At 39.3% G+C, this 20,069-nt stretch overlaps 1 protein-coding gene across 5 annotated transcripts in view; it reads left to right on the forward strand.

The window, feature by feature from the left end:
* The window catches only part of nalcn (sodium leak channel, non-selective), a 98,736-nt gene extending 78,683 nt beyond the window's left edge, over window positions 1-20,053 (forward strand). For 3 of the 5 annotated variants that reach the window (XM_053496839.1, XM_053496841.1, XM_053496844.1), the window contains 27 exons: window positions 226-299; window positions 2,386-2,487; window positions 2,772-2,841; window positions 2,957-3,048; window positions 3,512-3,634; window positions 3,740-3,796; window positions 5,286-5,406; window positions 5,793-5,924; window positions 6,421-6,588; window positions 8,079-8,183; window positions 8,282-8,388; window positions 9,310-9,430; window positions 9,510-9,608; window positions 9,723-9,816; window positions 12,339-12,445; window positions 12,540-12,614; window positions 12,911-13,030; window positions 13,150-13,218; window positions 14,008-14,156; window positions 15,286-15,379; window positions 15,661-15,793; window positions 16,207-16,322; window positions 16,763-16,920; window positions 17,146-17,296; window positions 17,395-17,544; window positions 17,641-17,755; window positions 18,946-20,053. In XM_053496839.1, the coding sequence (XP_053352814.1) occupies window positions 226-299; window positions 2,386-2,487; window positions 2,772-2,841; window positions 2,957-3,048; window positions 3,512-3,634; window positions 3,740-3,796; window positions 5,286-5,406; window positions 5,793-5,924; window positions 6,421-6,588; window positions 8,079-8,183; window positions 8,282-8,388; window positions 9,310-9,430; window positions 9,510-9,608; window positions 9,723-9,816; window positions 12,339-12,445; window positions 12,540-12,614; window positions 12,911-13,030; window positions 13,150-13,218; window positions 14,008-14,156; window positions 15,286-15,379; window positions 15,661-15,793; window positions 16,207-16,322; window positions 16,763-16,920; window positions 17,146-17,296; window positions 17,395-17,544; window positions 17,641-17,755; window positions 18,946-19,088 (3,045 nt within the window). In that variant the 3' untranslated portion in view covers window positions 19,089-20,053. Of the gene's footprint in view, window positions 1-225; window positions 300-2,385; window positions 2,488-2,771; window positions 2,842-2,956; window positions 3,049-3,511; window positions 3,635-3,739; window positions 3,797-5,285; window positions 5,407-5,792; window positions 5,925-6,420; window positions 6,589-8,078; window positions 8,184-8,281; window positions 8,389-9,309; window positions 9,431-9,509; window positions 9,609-9,722; window positions 9,817-12,338; window positions 12,446-12,539; window positions 12,615-12,910; window positions 13,031-13,149; window positions 13,219-14,007; window positions 14,157-15,285; window positions 15,380-15,660; window positions 15,794-16,206; window positions 16,323-16,762; window positions 16,921-17,145; window positions 17,297-17,394; window positions 17,545-17,640; window positions 17,756-18,945 lie in introns of those variants that run through there. The other 2 variants (XM_053496840.1, XM_053496842.1) reach the window with 2 other exon arrangements.
* The last annotated feature ends 16 nt before the right edge of the window (window positions 20,054-20,069 follow it).

Here is a 20,069-nt window from a genome sequence, read left to right on the forward strand (position 1 = left end):
TGCATACTGTAGAACTCTTCTAGAAAGCTGTGAACTTGTGAATCCGGAGTTATATATCAATATTTAGCTGCATTCAGTAGAAGTAAAGATGTGACCTTGTTTGTTGATGTCTTCTAGCACAACAGCATAAATATTTGCCTGCATATGAATTGTAGTTCATATTGATCTTTGTGTAATATGTCTCCTGTGTGTGGTGTACTGTCTAAATATATTTCTCTGCTTCAGCTGAGGAAATCAATATTCAGCATCCATGCTCGCAATCTCTTGGAAAAAGAAACAACCGTCAATAAAATCTTACGGTACGTTGGGAGAAACCTTTTGCTTGAGATACTGAAGTTCTTTCTTGAACTAAAATATTATGAGCAGAGGTGAACTGAACAGCATTGATCACCAACTATACAGCAGCACACTGGTGACAGGATCATGTACACCAGAGGCTTACCCGTGCCCATGGGGACCGAAGGTCGGCCTGTCCGGTCCGATCCCACAGATGCAGCACAAATAAGCTACACCCTGAGGGTTCAGATCCACCCTTGTGGCACAAATGGAACCCAAAACCTTGGGGGTTTTAAAGTTCTGGCTGAACAATGCAAGATGTTTTGGAATGCTAATGCCCATGTCAAGCAAAACATATAGTGGTTCTGCACTGGCACTGAACACTTTAAATTCACTACAGGAAGAAAGAAACAAACGCTTTTTATTTTCAGTCTGTTAGGAGTTTGTCAGGCGTGTTGGCCATCAGGTCTGATTATGGAGCTTCAATCTCCAGCTCATTTGTAGGGCACCTATCAGCATGAATAAACTAATTAATAATTAAATGTTTGGCACCGCTGTGAGATTGGCAGCTATGCTGCTTCTAGCGGTGTCGGGTCTGAATATATTGCACACTTTGTCACGTGGCGCTCCTGCTCCTGGTGGTTTACCATCAGGTTTCAGAGCACGTCTGCAAGATTTCTTACCTGCCCAAGCCTATCTGCTTGCATATACACACACACACGCGTATACACACAACCCCTCCTTCTCTTCCTTCTTAACTAACAGACAGCACATCAGTAGCCATCCCACGTCGTCTGCTTGTGCCGTCTGGGGCTTTGGGTCCGTCTGCCTGTGCTGACACGGAAACAAATCACTATGACTGGTCATAAATGAGGGTGACACATTCTGCTGAAGCCCAGATTGTCATTTATTGGTGTTCTGGTACATGACTTTGCAATTAATGGGCAACATAGAGGCGTCAATGAATGACAGACTAACAGCCGGAATGATGAGGAGGAGGAAATGACTGAACGTGTGTGCACGCACAGCCTGTTGGACTGTTATGGATGAAGCAGCAGAGATGTGGGTAACAAAATAATAGCCTTCCATTTGGTCGGGCTACAGCCGTGGCAAAGACTGATGACATCAGTGCAGTTGTTCAGCAGGGTCGATAGAAAGACTCATTTCACGTTTAAGACATAGGTGTTCTCATGGGAAAAAAAAAAAAAAAACGAAACTGACCCCAATTTACTGTGATGCCAGGGTGCATGCTTAGATTTTCAGATTGCATGCTCTATATTTCACTAGGTTAAAAAGGGATTAATTTTCCTCTCTGCAGCAGGGTGGCAATTCAGACCTGCTCCCTACCTATGCTACTCGCTGTATGCTAATTAGTGCCATCTGCCATGCTATGGTGCAATGTGTCTACAGAGTGCATTGTGATAGAGAGCAGTACATTTTACCAAAGAGTCTGCATTGTTACTATGCAATAATATGCCATAAAATGTAAGAGTATATGATAACACTGAATATATTTATTTACAGTATGATTAAATAACAAGAAAAAAAGGATTGAAAATAAAACTAGATTATTTATACATTGCTTGGACAAAAAAAATGCAACACACTCTAATATATAATTTGATTGCTCAATGTGGTGCAAATGTGTGAAAATAAATCCACTATTTATGCATGGAAAAAACTCAGTAGTTGTGATAACCTGGACATTCAGTACAATCACAACCGAAGTAACCCTAGATCATATCACTTGGAAACTTTGCATGATCGCCTCATGCACTTTCCTGATGCGCCCATTCCGTTATAATGCTATAGTAGCTAATACTTCTAAAAAAACATGTAATAAAACTAATAGCAACTTATTGCATTTGCGAACTTTGTCCTTTCAACCTTTCTCGAATATGTCTTAAGGCGATTAAATCAATGCTTGCGAAATAGATTATAAACGTAAATACAGTTACAGAAACGGTAAATATGATAGCTGAAGTATTTCTCTAACCCTGTTTACTCCAACACTGTACAGTACATTGCTTAAAGCTTGCATTTGGTATATTTGGATTAGGCTTGTGAAAAGTGTGTTTGCTGAAGCTGTTGATTGGGTTATGGTTGCAGGGCCTGCACCAGACAGCGCATGCTGAGCGGATCCTTTGAGGGCCAGCCTGCCAAAGAGCGCTCTATCCTCAGTGTACAGCATCATATTCGCCAGGAGCGCAGGTCTAGTCAACACACACACACACACAAAATAACATGGTCATAGATTATGTATCATTAATAATATCATTTTAAAGTGGTGATCTAATACAGTACTGTATGTTGCTAAGATATTATTATACATACTTAAACAACTATTTTGTCTATATCTTTGCTTTTGAAATATTTTTTCCACATCTATTTTTTCAGTGATGTGAAAATATAAATTAAATGAAATAAATCATCGTGGGTTGTCTTCATTTCGATGAGATTTTCATGATGAAGATGATGATGATTTGCTCTCCCAGGTCTCTCAGACATGGTTCCACCAGTCAGAGGATCAGCAGAGGCAAATCTCTGGAGACGCTCACCCAAGACGTGCGTATACACACGCTCTGTCACTCAAAATGATATGAGACAGCCAGAGATATACTGTAAGTTATGTGGAAAGAGATATAAGTTATAAGTAGAATGTCTTTATTACCATGTGCAGCACTCAAGCACTGTACGCTACCGTAACGCTCAGAGGGAGGACAGCGAGATCAAGATGATCCAGGAGAAGAAGGAACAGGCTGAGATGAAACGGTAAAGCGGGAACTTTGGATGCCTTCATGTGCACACACGCGCACACACACACACACGCTCAACCAGACAGACAGCCTCTCCTCAGGCACTGTTATCAAGACTCGTGCTTTCCTTGATGCTATACTTTTTTATATAATGAAAAACCTGTGTAACAACTGGCTGCATTATACGTGATCTACATGATATTAGATTAAAGGAAAGATATTTAAAGTCATGCTCAGCAGTATTCATCTAGCTTGTCTCATGGGACTCAGCTGCTTGCACTCGCTAAACAGAGCACGCTGCTTGACTCAGCTTAGCAATTATACAGTATATCAGTTTCTTCATCATTTCCACATCCATCTTCAGCAGGCCTTTTTGTCCATTGATATAAAGTAACTGGATGTATAGCGCTTTCTCTAGATCTGTAGCTTTTGAAATGATTTATTTCTTTTTTTTAATATGTGGACTTTTTCATTACCAGAAAAGTGCAAGAAGAGGAACTGAGAGAGAATCATCCTTACTTCGACAAGCCGCTTTTTATAGTGGGGAGAGAACATCGCTTCAGAAACTTCTGCAGAATGATTGTGCGGGCCCGCTTCAACGCGTACGAGTTACAATCAGTACAGAGCAACTGCTTTGATTTATTTTGTCGATTTTGTCAAAATGCTTGATTCCTGATGTTTGCGAACCTTTTTTTTTTGATGAGCAGCTTGAAAACAGATCCTGTAACAGGAGCAGTGAAAAACACAAAATATCATCAGTTATAGTAAGTTGTAACCTTTAAATCTTCTATGACATCATTTATCAAAATACGTTATGTTGTGGTTAGATGTTCATGATTATGAATGCCATTGCAATATTGGGCTTTCAATAATTTGTCACTGACACAATGATTTACATCAGAGTACATCATTTATAAAAGAAGGCCTAAGAATTCAAACCAAAATGATTAATTTATTTAGGTTTTCTTATACCAAAAAAGGATCAAAAAATTATATACTGCACAGTATAAATGGTCAAAAATATACATATATCCACTTAAATTATTCATTCAGTGATGCTGAAAGTCTTCGAATGTCTTTTAATTTGCCATGCCTAAGGCCTCTCATCTTCTTGTTATCCTTCATTATTCATATAGAATATTTAATGTGAAAAGGGCTTGGTCGACAGCACCCACTGGATTGACAAACTTACAGTGCAATCAGAAAGTCCATAGTGTTAAGTGCAGATCGTAGGAATGTTTCTTGGAGCCACTTCTAAACAACCGCAGATTCCAAGATCAGTTTAAACTATTGTATGTACAGCAAGTACGAATTATTGGGAGCTGTAGCCATATATAATGGATGATTGTCATGGTTTGGAAAAAAAGGTCTGTCACCCTACACTAGGAGGAAACTAGTTCAGATGGTCAGGAATGGCCCAGGAACCATGAAGGGTTGACAGGCCTGCCATGAACTAGAAGCTGCTGAAACACCAGTGTCACTGTCTAACCAAGAGAGGTTCTGCTATCCAAGATTGAATCCCATCCCTTCTCCAAAATCTACACCTTCAAGCTCAATTGAAGAGTTTGCACTTGAGACCATGGACAAAGAAAAAGCCTTCTGGTGGATAGTTTTAACCAGAGGTACAGTACTGTAGGTTTGGAGGAGTAAGGGTGAGGCGTTTAAACCCATGAACACCATACCAGCTGTACACGATGGGGGTATCATCATGTTTCGGGCTGTTTTACTGTCAGTTAAGTTGGTGCATTGTACGAAAGTGGATGGAATAATCACGAAGGAGGACTACATCAGAATTATTTGGTATACAGTATCTTTAAATCATCAGCTAGAGCAAAACTGGGAAATAACGCCAAAACACGGAAATAACCCCAAACACACACCCATGCTTGTTGTGGAAGGGCTTGAAAGTCTTCACGTTATGAACCTAGAATAACCAGTTTTCTGTCAAAAGCTTGTTGATGGCTAGGAAAGGTATTTGGTAAAGGTGAAACAGGCTAAGGGACATACACCCCAAAATGATGTTTGCTGTATGTACATTTGTGACCCGGTGTTATTTGCATAAAATCAAAATGAAAACTTGCTGACTAAATTCTTGGAGTCTGTTAAAGATTTGTGTAGAGATGGATATTATGCAAAATTTTAAACTTCTGACATTTTTGGGAGCTGAAAAAGGAAAACATTGTGCTGTTTGTTATAATGACTTAAATATACATTATTTTATGTAAATCGTATGTGTGTGAATGCTCTTCTCAGTGATCTGCTGGGCTTGGTCACGTATCTGGACTGGGTGATGATCGTGGTTACCATCTGCTCTTGCATCTCCATGATGTTTGAGTCTCCGTTCACTAGAGTCATGCATGCTCCAACTTTACAGGTATCATCAAAAAAATAAATAAATACATTAACAAACCGAAAAATGTATATTGTCTTTAATAATTTGATGATCAAACATTTAATGGCTCACAGTGAAACGAGCTTCAGTTCTTTATTGTCCCTAATTAAACTAATAAGGAGAAGAGATAGAGCTGATGAAAGTCATTTCGCTTTAGTACTTTTGACAGTACTAAAGCTGCTGTATTAAATGTTACATAGCTAATCTATAATAAAAAACCTATTCCACTTTTAGACTCTACTCCTCGTTGAGCCAAGTGACCTCTACTGCATCATATTCAGAGACAGATATCCCAGCTAAATGTTCATTCATGGAATATTCCCTGTTTTGAAATCTGCTTCATCACAGAGTCTCTTTCCTCTCCACAGATAGCTGAATACGTGTTTGTCATTTTCATGAGCATTGAGCTGACCCTGAAAATCATGGCAGACGGTCTCTTCTTCACCCCTACTGCAGTCATCCGAGACTTTGGCGGAGTCATGGACATTTTCATCTATCTAGTACGAATCCGTTCCTCGTGCCCTTGCCACAGCTCAGTCTATTGATAATTCATGCGAAAGCTCGAGTTCTCTTTGATTAGAGGCTTTCCTGATGAGATGGAGCTCAAGTGATCTCTTAAAGACAGCTCAGTAATGACTTTAAATTTAATATTAATTGAATGCATTATTAATATAAATTATAAATTGTTATAAAGTCTGAATTGCTTGCTGCATACTTTGAGTTTAATGGTATTCATTAAAAAAGTGAACTTATTTGTGCCATCATCATTACATTTTAATTTATATTCCAAACTGTATGATGTCCCAGCAATGGTTACTTCTTTAGTTTTGCAAGGGTGTAAAAGTCAGATGGTGCATTGCTTAGATTATCATCAGGTGGAGATATTTTATTTTAAGATGTTTTAGTTCGATTGATGATAAATACACATGTTCATTTAAAAAAAAAAACTTTAAGTGTCATTCTCCTTTACTCATGTCTTTCTCGCTCTCTTTGTAGGTCAGTCTGATCTTCCTGTGCTGGCTGCCAACCGATGTGCCTCCCGAATCAGGTGCTCAGCTTCTGATGATGCTCCGCTGTCTACGTCCTCTACGCATCTTTAAGCTGGTGCCTCAGATGAGGAAGGTGGTGCGTGAGGTCCTCAAAGGGTTTAAAGAAATCTTCCTGGTGAGTGTAAGAACCAAGCAATATGCATCAGCAGTTTAATCTGCAGTTCCCCTTGTGCCACTAAAAAAGATCTGACCCATGGAGGAGGCATGACCGGATATGGCCTCTGGTTTCTGGTACCAGTATGTTGGGAGCAGGGTAGGGGCTTCATGGATCAGACTTATTTGTCTGGCACATCCTATGGATATGGATGCTTGGCCAGATTGAGATCTGGGGAGTTTGGAGGCCAGGTCAACAACCTTAACCCCTTTGCCTGTTAAGTCTCATTTGTGGCAGGCTGTGATGGTGCTTAGATGCTCTATCATGGCAATTTATGCTACATTGGCTTTTCTGTGGGATCAAACCAGACAGGCTGGGCTTTAGTCCCTACAGGCATGTGTAAGTCAGGTGTAATCAAATTCATTCTACAGTATAAAGCCCAGTACAGTAGAAGCAGGTTTAAATTGCAGAGTTGAATTCCCAAGACAATGTAGGAGTGAATGTGAGGCCAACTTAATGAAACTGTTGATGTGCAGTATGATATCAAAAGATAGCTTTGAGTCCCGTCCTTTATTTACATGCCACAAGCATATGACATTAGTACAGTTTACCTTTCCAGCTAATTTAAATCAAAAAGAAATTGATATATTATTTTCATGTTCAGCTATAGGTAATCATGATTGGTTGAAGTTTTTTTTATCATCATTTATTTTTTAACGCGATCAAATTTTACAAAATGCTAAATTAATAATAGCTGTACATATTAATGACCACAGTGGGTACAACCTTCAAGGATGCAAACAATTTGGACATAAATGCACTGCTTACTCAACTAAACTATTGTTTATCCACATCTGTTTACAATTACATATTGACCACATCATTTACTTTTTACTGTAAGTGTATTACAAGTATAATTAACAAAGTTTTTAAATTTAAAAACTTAAAAAAAAAACTAATTCAATTCCTAAAATGTTTGTAATTATTGATGGCATTCATTATGATTTTTTTTTTTTTTTAGGTTGTTCACTTTTCTCCACTTCATTTGAAGCAGTTGACTAAATTGTTAATGTTTCCTACAATTCTCAGTCAGCTGGAGAACTCTAAACTCTAAATAACCTTATAAATAAATGGAAGAGTTTATAGCTCTATGATGCTACAGAGCTTTATGTGTACATTGCATGAGCATTGCCCAAACCTTTACCGGATTTATGTTTTTTGATTATTGTGTTTAGATTGTTTATTGAATTCATTCATGCTCTTGGATCAAGTCATTATATGACAGCGAGAGATTTGATCATATAGCATTTTAATCATACAGTAGGTAGCACTGATAAACCAATGACAGTGACAGATATTATGCATTTCAGATATTACTGACATTACCTGTTGTTCATTTCCTCTGAACCATTTGGCTGCTGAAGCCTGTCTAATCTGGCTGCTTGGCATTTGGTGTAAGCATATTCCATGTGAATACCACTCAGAATATAGTTTTCCTTTTGTTCACCCAGGTGTCTATTCTTCTCCTGACACTAATGTTGGTATTTGCAAGCTTTGGGGTACAGCTCTTTGCCGGGAAACTTGCCAAATGTAATGATCCTCAGATAGTCGAAGAGGTAGGACTGAATGCATTATTTCTTATTACTTTATTAACATTGTGATAATGCATTGCCTTAGACTAAAATCTTTCCTTTGGCTTCGTCAACCCTTGCAGAAAGACTGCCATGGCATTTTCAGAATCAGCGTCAGCATCTCTAAAAACCTCAATCTAAAGCTCAGAGAAGGAGAGACGAAACCTGGATTTTGGGTACCCAGAGTCTGGTAATGATTTATTGATGAATTTAATATTGCTTAATATGTAGGCTGTTATTTATTTTATATTTATTTTAAAAGCAACTTAGAACGCTTTAGAACCTATATTTCTATAATATACAGTACATATCCAAAAGTCTTGAGCCACCACTCATTTTTTCATATTTTGCATTTTTATGCAGTCTTAGTTGGATTAGTTCCCCCGGCTTTCTGAAAGACTCTTTTTGGCTCTCATTTTCAGTCCGCACCCTATACCTGACCAGTTTCAGAGGAAGTTTTTGTTGTTTGTTAAGACATGAACCAGTGAGAAACAGCTGCAAATGATCAGAGCGGGAATTACTATACTGCTGAGTTGCTCAAACAGATGAGGGGGGAAATGAGGTTGCTGCCTGGGATATAAAAATAAACAACCAATTTGAATTGATGCACTTTATGCATGCAGCATGTCGCAGTTAAAACATTTGTTCCCATTTCTTTGATTTAATCTACATTATTTAATTTCAGAAAATATGAAGAAATGAAGTGGCTTAAGACTTTTGCATAGTACTGTAGGTCTTACTCTATATTACTACACTGCCATTTAAGAAGCTTGTGCGATCTTGTTTACTCACTTGTGTGATGTTTTTTTGGCATCTAAAACAGAGTGCCAACATTGTAATAAATATAATATTATTATAGTTTGGTCATCCTCTAAAGCAGAATTAGTACAATTATATATTTTTTCAATATAGTTAAAACAACCACTAAGAAAAGTGTCAGTTCATTATAGAATTAATTATCATAAAATATCTTTATCCAGTAATATTTTGCTTGAGTTCACTCTTGGCTTGGGATTTGTTCTAGTTCCCATTTCTCTATGTTAGTCTTCCTAAAATTCTGACTCTGACTTGTGTTTAGCTTTAACCCGTTCCTGACAATGTGTTTTTCCAGGGCAAACCCTCGCAACTTTAACTTTGACAATGTTGGCAATGCCATGCTGGCTCTTTTTGAGGTCTTGTCTCTGAAGGGATGGGTGGAGGTCAGAGATGTGATTATACACAGAGTGGATCCGGTAGGTTTTTTCCAAACATTAGGACTGAGCCTCAAACTGAGCAGACACTGAGTGATGTTGTGTTTATTTCATATTACAGACCCACGGCATCTACATTCATGTCTTTGTGTTCCTGGGCTGTATGATTGGCCTCACACTGTTTGTAGGGGTTGTAATAGCTAACTTCAATGAAAACAAGGTAAGCAATGATCATGAGCTTCTGTTTAAAAAGGCTTTTTAAAAGGGATAGTTTAGTACAGATTTTGTATGTGCATATATTACAGACCTTTTCCTATTCTGTGCTTTTGTTCAGGGCACAGCTCTGCTGACAGTGGACCAGAGAAGGTGGGAAGATCTGAAGAGCAGGCTAAAGATTGCTCAGCCACTGCACCTTCCACCACGTCCAGGTCTCTCTGTCTCTCTCTCTCTCTCTCTCTCTCTTTCTCTCTCTCTCTCTCTCTCTCTCTCTAGCTCTTTCACACACTTGCTCTCTTCACCACTAATGAGTCACCCCCTGGCTCTCACTGTGAGTGCTAGAGTGCTTAATCAGCTCTCTTCAGATTCCAGGCACTGAATAAAGTTGAGCACTCATCACACCTGCCTGAGGGCGCACCCCAAAGCCAATTACACAACGAGAAGGAATATCCCATTTACCGTCAGTGTAGAAGATGCGGATGCTTGCAGCATGCATGCCCATGGGCCCAGTGTACTTTAGAGAGTCAAGTGAGCAAATCCCAATATGTCTCTAAACGCAGTGTGTGCTGATTTATAAAGAAGCTGTTTGCAAGCTCACTGTTATTAAGATGCACTCAGCAATGCCTCTGCACAGCAGTGAACACAAGAAACAAGCTGATGTTAAGGAGACATTAACATGATAAAAATGCTATTACATGTAGCAAATCTAAACCTAAAAAAAATCCATTATGACCATTGACAGGTAAACTGAACAACATTGAACAACCAGCACTAGAACCACCAGGTAACAGAATCATGGCCGCTCAGGGCTCACCACGGGCCAACCCATCTGGTACAATACCGCAGAACAGCCCATGCAACATAAATTGCCAAAAAAGTCAGTGCTGGCCACGATAGAAAGGCACCACGGCCTACACGGGGCATAGGAGGCAAAGAGGCTCCAAACTCCCCAGATCTCAATCCCATCAAGCACTCATGGATGCTCCAGGCAAACATGTCTGATCCAATTAGGCCCATCCCACAACCCACAGCACCCAAAGGACCAGCTTCCAATACACTGGTGCAAGACACAACAGCACACGGCCAGAGAGGCAGGGAACAAGGGAAACGCAAAACTTAGGTTTTAATGTTATGGCTGATCAGCATATTCATTCATTCTTAGAAACAATACAATGTAGTAGACAAAAACTGCCATTGTGGGGTTTTTTCTTCTTTTTTCAATTACTTTATTTCCTTTACTATATTCAGTTTTAATACATAGTTGGGTTTAAAGGACTTTAGAGGTCTGAGAAGAGAGAAAGATGATCTAGAGATGAATTCTCAAGGTACCATAGTTTCTAATTTTAGTCCCTTACTAAGACCCTGGGTGAAAAATTACAGCACATTTCAAAACAAATGTGAGCTCATTTGTGGTCGAGGTGTTGACTTGTAACATTCTCTCTCTATTTAGATGAAAAGTGGGAATTTAGTAACAGAATTGTGCACTTTAGGCCTCCAAGTGGTAAAGTGCTCGCCCTATCATCCGGGGTCGAAACCCGGGGTGATGCTGTTTTCCTCTCACAGCCGGAGGCACAAAGAGAGCTGATTGGGGGAAGGGATGAGGGGTACTTGCGCTCCCACATTAATCACGGCTCTACAGCCAATCAGGGGCGTCTGTGAGTTTGCGCACGCGGAAAGAGCGGCTAGCGCTTTCCTCCGAATGTGTTACTCCGCCCCTAACGGTGCGTGAGCAAGCAGTTCGAAAAGATGCGGTCGGCTCGCGTCACGCGGTTCGGAGAAAACACGGGATAGTCTTCGCCCTCCCGACTGAGTGGTAGTAGCCTTAATGTGGGAGCCCCCTAGCGTAGAGGAGGAATTGGCTACGACTAATATTGGGGAGGAAATTGGAAAAAAAAATTTTAATAATAATTAAAATAAAATAAAAAAGGATTGTGCACTTTAGTATTCAGCTGGCATCAAAAAGTTTGATTTAGTCATGATATATAAGTCTAAGTACATATAAGTGAAAAAAAACAAGGAATGCAAACTGATGCCAATATTAAATGCATAAATATGTATTATGTATGAAAAGTTACCTGTATTCAGAAATTAGTCACATGCAGTTGCTTATGTATATGTGTATAAATAAATACATAAAGAGAAAAAAAACAGCTTACATCGCACACAAATTATTAATATTTCTTAATCTTGTATCTTATAGCTTCATTAAGCTGTGTGCTGTAGGAGTGCAGTATTACAAAAAAACAATGCAAAATATATTAATGTTATAATAATAATAAAAACTATAATCATAAAAACTAATCATAGAAATAATAAAAACTAATCATATTCGTTTTTAGCTTGCTTTAATGGTACATTGATGTGCATTTCTAAGTAAAAAATAAAAAGTTGATGTATATTGTTTAATGAAGGTTTAATTTTTACATTTTAAGTTAAGGGTGTAAATGCTGTTGTAAAACCCCATCACTGGAAAGCTCAGAGGATTGAACCAGGAGTGGCATTTGGAAAATTTCAAAATCTGAATGATGAGTTTATAAAGTTCACTTAAACCCATCTCTGAGTAAGTGCTGTTATCCCTGGAGACAAACTCACACTGGTGGACCCAACTCGACAATACCGAACAAAGCTCTTATCAACAAGAACATTCCCTTTCAACAATCACTCGCTGGTGTATGTTTTCTGCTTGGTCATCAATTTATTAGTTCAACATTTCAGTCTTCTTTTCCCTTTTTAGAAAACGGCGGCCTCCGTGCCAAGATGTATGACATCACTCAGCATCCTTTCTTCAAACGAGGCATAGCAGTGCTGGTCTTAGCCCAGTCTGTTCTACTGTCTGTTAAGGTGAGAGGTTGTCTGCTGACTTACTAAAGTGAACAATCTCCCGTTCACTTTAGTGACATTCGATTCAGTGACATTTTTCTGCTGTACATTTCAGTGGGATGTGGATGACCCAGTGACGGTTCCCCTGGCAACCATGTCTGTAGTTTTCACTCTTATCTTTGTTCTAGAGGTAAATTTTACTTTTTTATTACATTTACATTTAGGCATTTGGCAGACACTCTTATCCAGAGCGATTTACATTTTTATCTCATTATACATCTGAGCAGTTGAGGGTTAAGGGCCTTGCTCAAGGGCCCAACAGTGGCAACTTGGTGGTTGTGGGGTTTGAACCTGGGATCTTCCGAACCGTAGTCCAATGCCTTAACCACTGAGCTACTCCTGGTCCTTTATTAACGTATAACGTAGTCTGTTTTGGTAATTGTTAAAGATGGATTTTTTTCATCCATGGCTATGATTTGCTAACAGGTTACTATGAAGCTGATAGCTATGTCACCAGCTGGTTACTGGCAGAGCAGGAGGAACAGATATGACCTGCTGGTTACTTCACTTGGCCTCATATGGATCATTCTGCATTTTTCTTTATGGGTAAGAAAAAAAAACTAAAAAAAAGCTTATAAAACTGTAACACTGCTCTCACAATGATTCTAAATATGAAGCAAAGTGAATTCCTGCTGTAAAAAGTTCTGTCGTCTCCACTTCCCCAGAATGCCTATACCTACATGATGGGCACTTGTGTGATAGTGCTGAGGTTTTTTACCATATGTGGGAAACATGTGAGTATTATTTTGTATGAGTATTTTGTAAGTACAGTGGAACCTTGGATTACGAGCATAATTCGTTCTGAAAGCGGCCTCGTATTTCAAAACACTTGTAAATCAAATTTTCCCATAAGAAATAATGGAAACTCATATTATTCATTCCACAGCCCAAAAAAATAAATACATGAAAAAATAATTATCACAAAATATAAAGTAAAAATTAAACACATTAACCTTGAAAAGAATCGCAACAGAGCAGTGCTTTTGTATAGAGCAGAGAGAGAGTGTGTGTCTGTGAAGGTGAAAGTAGGAGGGGTCTCACACACACACACATACAGCAGGCTAAGCCTTGGGTAGAGAGAGAAAATGGATTTTTAACGTCTATAATAAGACTTGCTTTTGCTTTACATGCGCGCTGTACACACACACATACAGACATAAAGTAAAATATGTTTTACACACACACACACACACACGTGGTCACAGATGTTGATTACACCTGTAAGAGACATGCACTAAGACCGAGCAGGGGGGACGATTACCCACAATTCTGCAGGGCAAAAGAGAGAAAAAACATTGGCTCAATTGTGATCCTGAAGAAGAAGAAGCGCATGCGTGAAACATGATACTCGGTACTCGTAAACCAAGACTTGCTAGTTTTTCAAGTCAAAATTTATTAAAAATCTTTGCTTGTCTTGCGTAACACTCTCAAACCGCGTTACTTGCAATTCCGAGGTTCCACTGTATAATTTATCTTCAATGAAAACTAATACTTACAAACACAATGTGTCCGTGTGTATATAGGTAACACTGAAGATGCTTCTGCTGACAGTCGTAGTGAGCATGTACAAAAGCTTCTTCATCATAGTGGGCATGTTCTTGCTGCTCCTTTGTTACGCCTTTGCCGGAGTGGTGCTCTTTGGAACAGTCAAATACGGAGAAAACATCAACAGGTATTGTGGCGGAGATGAAGCAGTGTCAGCATGCTTTCTGTGTGCAGCATAGGGATTACTACCCGTCGTTTCATGTCGGCACTGTCAATTGGAAATTTACCCAGTACCTTTTTACAGAATGCATAAAGGTACTCTAGTTATTAGAGTACCTTTTTATTATATATATATATATATATATATATATATATATAGTAGCGTTTTTACGCCGGAAAAAATGCTGGAAAGACGAGTGAGCTTATTTGCTGCCCAATGCAATGGCTCCTTCACTCAGGAGCCTACATCTAATTCAGCGTCAGCCTGAACTGGAGCACATTTACACGTCACGCCCCCACACACACAAACAGGGCCGAAGTCACCAACCCAAACACCTTTCCCCAACATGGTGAACAGACCGACATCCCCGCAAGGCATGCTGGTCGTCAGCCGCCGCCCCGCCCACGCCACAATATATATATATATATATATATATAAATCTAATCTACTGTAATAGTCAGAAGTTTGTTAATGTGGCTAAATTGTAATACCAAGTACTGCCACAAGGTGACCCTTCTTTTTTTTGGTAGACTACAGCTGAATGTGCGTTAGCAAGATTCAGAATTTTTTTTTTTTTTGCTATGATGCCGCTATAATTAGCCTGCCTTGCTGAGTCTATTCTCCTCAGTAACGGGAGGTGCAGGATATGATTTGCCATATTCTACAGTCCATATATTACTAATAATTGTAGTGTCATGGGGAACAGGCTTGTATAGTTGATGTTTAATACTGTTGTGCACTAGCTATGTCATTGTGTCGCCTGCCTGCGAAGCATAGGGGATACTTAGGGATAACTATCTCAAATAACTGTCTCAAATTGGAGTCATTATCGTCCATCATACTGTATCTTGTCATCACACTTCCTCTATCAACAACTCCTCCTAAACCATCCACGGGAATTTGACCAAAACTTCACAGAACCTTTATTAGGTAGCGTAGATGTGCTCTTGTGATTTTATTTTTAGAAGTAGCACATTCGGTGGGCGCCCGACAGGTGTTCCTTGGAAGACTCTTATCATTGTAAAAATGTGAAACAGAAGTTTGTGATCTTTTTCTGGTGTTCCACATTCCCTCCCTTTTTTTTTTGGTCTGTCAGACATGCAAACTTCTCAACTGCAGGGAAGGCCATCACGGTGCTGTTCCGCATCGTCACAGGTGAAGACTGGAATAAGATTATGCATGACTGCATGGTAAGCCTACAGTTATCTCTGTGTGCTCACTCCAGGGTTAAGACCTTGTGACTTTCTGCATCCGTAGAACAGCGGGGCGCTGATACTGTGTATAATTTAGCATGCACATAACTTTGAGAGAAAATAATCTGTCACTGACATTTTTCATGGTTAATGATAATAATATTACAGTAAGTGGTAGACAATGTCCGTAAGAATTTCCCCTGCAGGCTGGTCCTGCCCTGCTTTCTGGGTCTCCTAAGTTAAGTGTGTATTTTAAGTATGTATGACTGGTTCTGCAGGTACAGCCTCCGTTCTGCACACCAGACAAGCATCGCTACTGGGAGACGGACTGTGGCAACTACGCCGGCGCCCTTATCTACTTTTGCTCGTTCTACGTCATCATCGCATACATCATGCTGAACCTGCTCGTTGGTACGCTCCATTTCCCCCAACTCAATTTCCTGTTTCATTTCCTCCTTCGTCTGGCATTAGCCAAACTAGCTAATGAAATATGATAACATGCCCCAGTCTCTCCCCGACTGAGTATTATTAGCACCTTTTGTCCTTGAAGTGATTAAGTTTCTTCCTCTTAGTGATAGAATCATATTTCCTATTTGAGAATATTACAGATTAATACTGGGAGGATGTCCCGGCAGAACGTGTAGTAAATTTGGTTCCAGGCCAGCCCTTTGTGGGTTCCCATGCCCTCCTAGGACAATGAGTCATCCCTTTGTGCTATTTTTTGCAATATCTACACTTTCCCTCAGTGTTGTGAATCCAGAGGAATTTAGGAGAGCTCTTCAAACATTTACAGTGGCACTTTTCCCCCCTCTGTCTTTCCCCAGCTATCATCGTAGAGAACTTCTCTTTGTTTTATTCCACGGAGGAGGATCAGTTGCTAAGCTACAACGACCTGCGGCACTTTCAGATCATTTGGAACATGGTGGATGACAAGCGGGAGGTAGGGTGAGGATGTTCCATTGATCCGAGGTGTGATGTGTTAATGTCAGACCGTGCCCCCTCAAATGAAAGCTTTGGAGACATTGACATTCTCACCTTTTGAGTAATCCTAGTTATTACTGTCTGTCACAGAGTGGTAGAGGAGGAGCTGGTCTCTTCATTAGCAGGCTTATTGAGAGCAGGGGAGGAAGAGGTGTGATTAGTCAATACCATGGGCAGCCATGAAAAAAGCCAGTTGTTCTCCAGTAATATTTCTTTAGCGGAATATACATAAATCCCATTAGCAAAAAGATATTGCACTTGTAAAGGCTTGGGGTTTAAGCCAGTGCACTGTACTCACTTTGAGAACAAATCTAAGACAGGTGTGTCAGTGTGTTCAGCAATATTAGTGACCCCTTGTGAAATGAGGTGATGGTAAAATGGTGCTACTCTGTTGGGCAGGGTGTGATCCCCACCTCAAGGATAAAGTTTCTGCTGCGACTGCTCAGGGGCCGGCTGGAGGTGGACCTGGACAAAGACAAGCTGCTGTTTAAGCACATGTGCTACGAGATGGAGAGACTACATAGTGGTGGAGATGTTACTTTCCATGATGTGCTGAGGTAGGTTTGCACCATTGAGAAGTCAGGGTCTTTAATTATATACAATAAATGAATATTTTAATTCAGTTTTATAATGTGATCATTATGATTTATACGTTTATTCCCACACTTTTCAAATTCATTTCTTTGATTTTGTTAAGCTGCTTTGCGAGAATGATCAATGTTAAAACGCTATACAAATAAAACTGAATTTATGTTGATGGCTAAACAGTATGTGTCTGTCAGCATGCTGTCATACCGCTCAGTGGACATCAGGAAGAGTCTACAGCTGGAAGAGTTGTTGGCACGAGAGCAGCTAGAGTATACAATAGAGGAGGAGGTAGCCAAGCAGACCATCCGCATGTGGTTGAAGAAGTGCCTCAAACGTATCCGAGCTGTAAGTCACATATGCACACACCGCCCAATGTCTGTATCATAAGATACACACAATGTATAGTAAACTTACCATCAAATGTTCTCAATCTCTTCCCTTAGAAACAGCAGCAGTCATGCAGCATCATTCTGAGTCTGCGGGAGAGTCAGAAGCAGGACCTGCGTCGCCTGCTCAACCCACCTAGTATTGAAACTACTCTGCCCAGTGATGAAGCCAATACCAACAATCAGGACAACCCCACCCAGCCTGAGGTAACCAACTTACACTCAGACACTCACAAACACACATGCTCCTCTCTAAAGAAGCAAGTGTACAATTTTAAGGCTTTACGTGGTGCAATTCCCCAGCAGAACAGTGGCTTACAGACTTTGCTGAGCCCCACTCTGTCAGACCGTAGCAGCTATAGGCAAGACTCTGCAGATCGGCCCCAGAGGAAGCTCGGCCAGTGGAGACTGCCCACAGGTTAGTACCACTTACAAAGTATCCATTTTTTATGTCTCTCATTGGCATGCACATAAGTTAAAATGAATGTAAATAGAAATCTCATTTGTATTGTATGAACTAAAAACAAAAATTGTTTTTCCGTCTACTTACTTGAAAACATACCTGAGATCACAATCAGTTTCTAGGGATACGTAAAGTCTGTAATCCATTTTTAAATATAAGTAGAAATACAGTAGATCCCTAAGATGTGTCAGACATAATATATTATTCAAGGTACTAATAAAGAGCCTGCACCTTTCGATTAAAGCGGATGTGTGGGAAGAGTAGTATAAATGTAAATCTGAAGCCCGACATATTTTAATACAAATGGACTAAACATTTCAAGCTCCTATCAGAAGTAGTTACCATTGTAAAATTTTCCATCTGACCCTATGGACTGTATACAGTATCTCATAATTATGGTAGCTACAGATTCCCATTTAGGAAGCCTACAGTATATACTGTACTAGTCAATGATGGAATCAATTTAAATGCCTTCTGACTAAATTCTTAATGCACCTTACATTTATAACACTCTTATGAAACACTATGTGTATCTTATGCAACTTATGAATGTGTTTTCAATAATAATAATAATAATAAGCGTCACAACCTGTCAACTCAATGATAATGCATGACTGTTGTTCTCTTGTTTTTGTAAAGACAAAGTTACACACAAAACCTCCAATTTCATCTCATGCACTGTGACATAAGCCTTTTATAGATTATTCAGCATTGCTCTATAGAATATTTACCCAATGCTTGTATATGTGTACAGCTTACTGTATATAAGACTGTATGTATTTACTGTTTAAATGAAGTGTTACCAAGACGTTCGAGTGTTATTAGCAAATGTATGATTTAAAACATGTGTAAATATATATATTACAGGCCTAAATCTTTCTTTGCAAATGACTTTGTAAGAGAACTTTTTTCAGTAGAGGGAAATGTTTCAAAGTGACTTATTCCTGATGATCAGGTTAAATTCCTGTCCTGTTAGTCCTGCAAGGAAGAAAAATGGAGGCAGTTTTGTACAAGTATATCACAAATAATAAAATTAAAAATACACTGGTAGTATGATTGCACTCAGGATGTTACTGTATGTCTTTAAGTTTTTTTTCTACTTCTCTACAAGTCCTGCTAATCGATGTGCTTGCTGTGTCCTTCAGGACGCACCAGCGTGAAGTCCATGGTGTGTAAGATGAACCCAGTAAATGACGAGGCCTCCTCAGGGTCAGAGGTTAAAAAGTGGTGGACTCGACAGTTGACCGTGGAGAGTGATGAGAGTGGCGATGATCTCCTTGATATTTGAGAGACCATAGGTTTCAAAGATGCAAAAACACTGTAAGCGTCCAAATATAATCTGTCAGAAAGAGTTCTTTCTGCTCATTCCGTTGCTGGAGTATCTTATAAAGGCTCCTTCAATTTGAGCAAAGTGATAGCTACAGATGGGGAAGATATATGCATTTAAACATGCTTATAATATGCATTGTTGAAGTATGCAAATGTGCAGAGAAATCTACTGTATATTCCATTCAAACTGTGTCCTTTTTTTTATTATTATTTTTTTTATTGATGTCGCTTGAAACTACTGGTTCCAAGGTTGCCACTGGTTTTGAAAGCTACCTTTCATCTGTGGTTTAACAGCAGTCCAATAAAGACCCATTCACCTTTACGTATTATGAATTTATCACCATTACAGCTGAAAGCAATGTGTATTGATTTATACTGTCTCTTTTAAAAAAGAAAAAAAGAGAAAAAAAAGCCTGCTCTTGCTCAGCTGCATCTGAGAACGTCTTGCTATTGGAGGAAGATCTCCGTAAGCTTTAGTGTTAATAGTGTAGTCACACAAAGACTAGATGGACTGAGCCCTCAGGAAATGTAACAGATTAATTTGCAATCCAAATGGATTGGCTATGATGAAAGAGTTTTAGTGCCAATATGTGTTCTTGTACCCTAAAATGACATGAAAGCCATACAGAGTTTTTCTGTCTTTGTTTGTTTGTCTTTGTGCCAATGTCTTTCTTTGTTCCATAATGTCCAAGGTTGCTCATGAGTTGCTAGGTTTATAAATGTCTGTCCTGTGTAGCTGCCATTGTGATACAGTGAGCGACGGTCTTTAAACTGCAGACAAGACAGTGAATGTACCTTTGTGTGTTTAAGTTAACTGTGCAAAATCTTAACAATAGTACAGTGTTACATAAATTATCTTAAGTTATTTAATATATAAAATAAGCATATCATAAATCTATTTTGTAAAAGAGCAGTTTATAGATATACTGTGATTTTAAAT

The sequence above is a fragment of the Clarias gariepinus genome, chromosome 5, assembly GCF_024256425.1.
Source record: "Clarias gariepinus isolate MV-2021 ecotype Netherlands chromosome 5, CGAR_prim_01v2, whole genome shotgun sequence".
NCBI lineage: Eukaryota > Metazoa > Chordata > Actinopteri > Siluriformes > Clariidae > Clarias > Clarias gariepinus.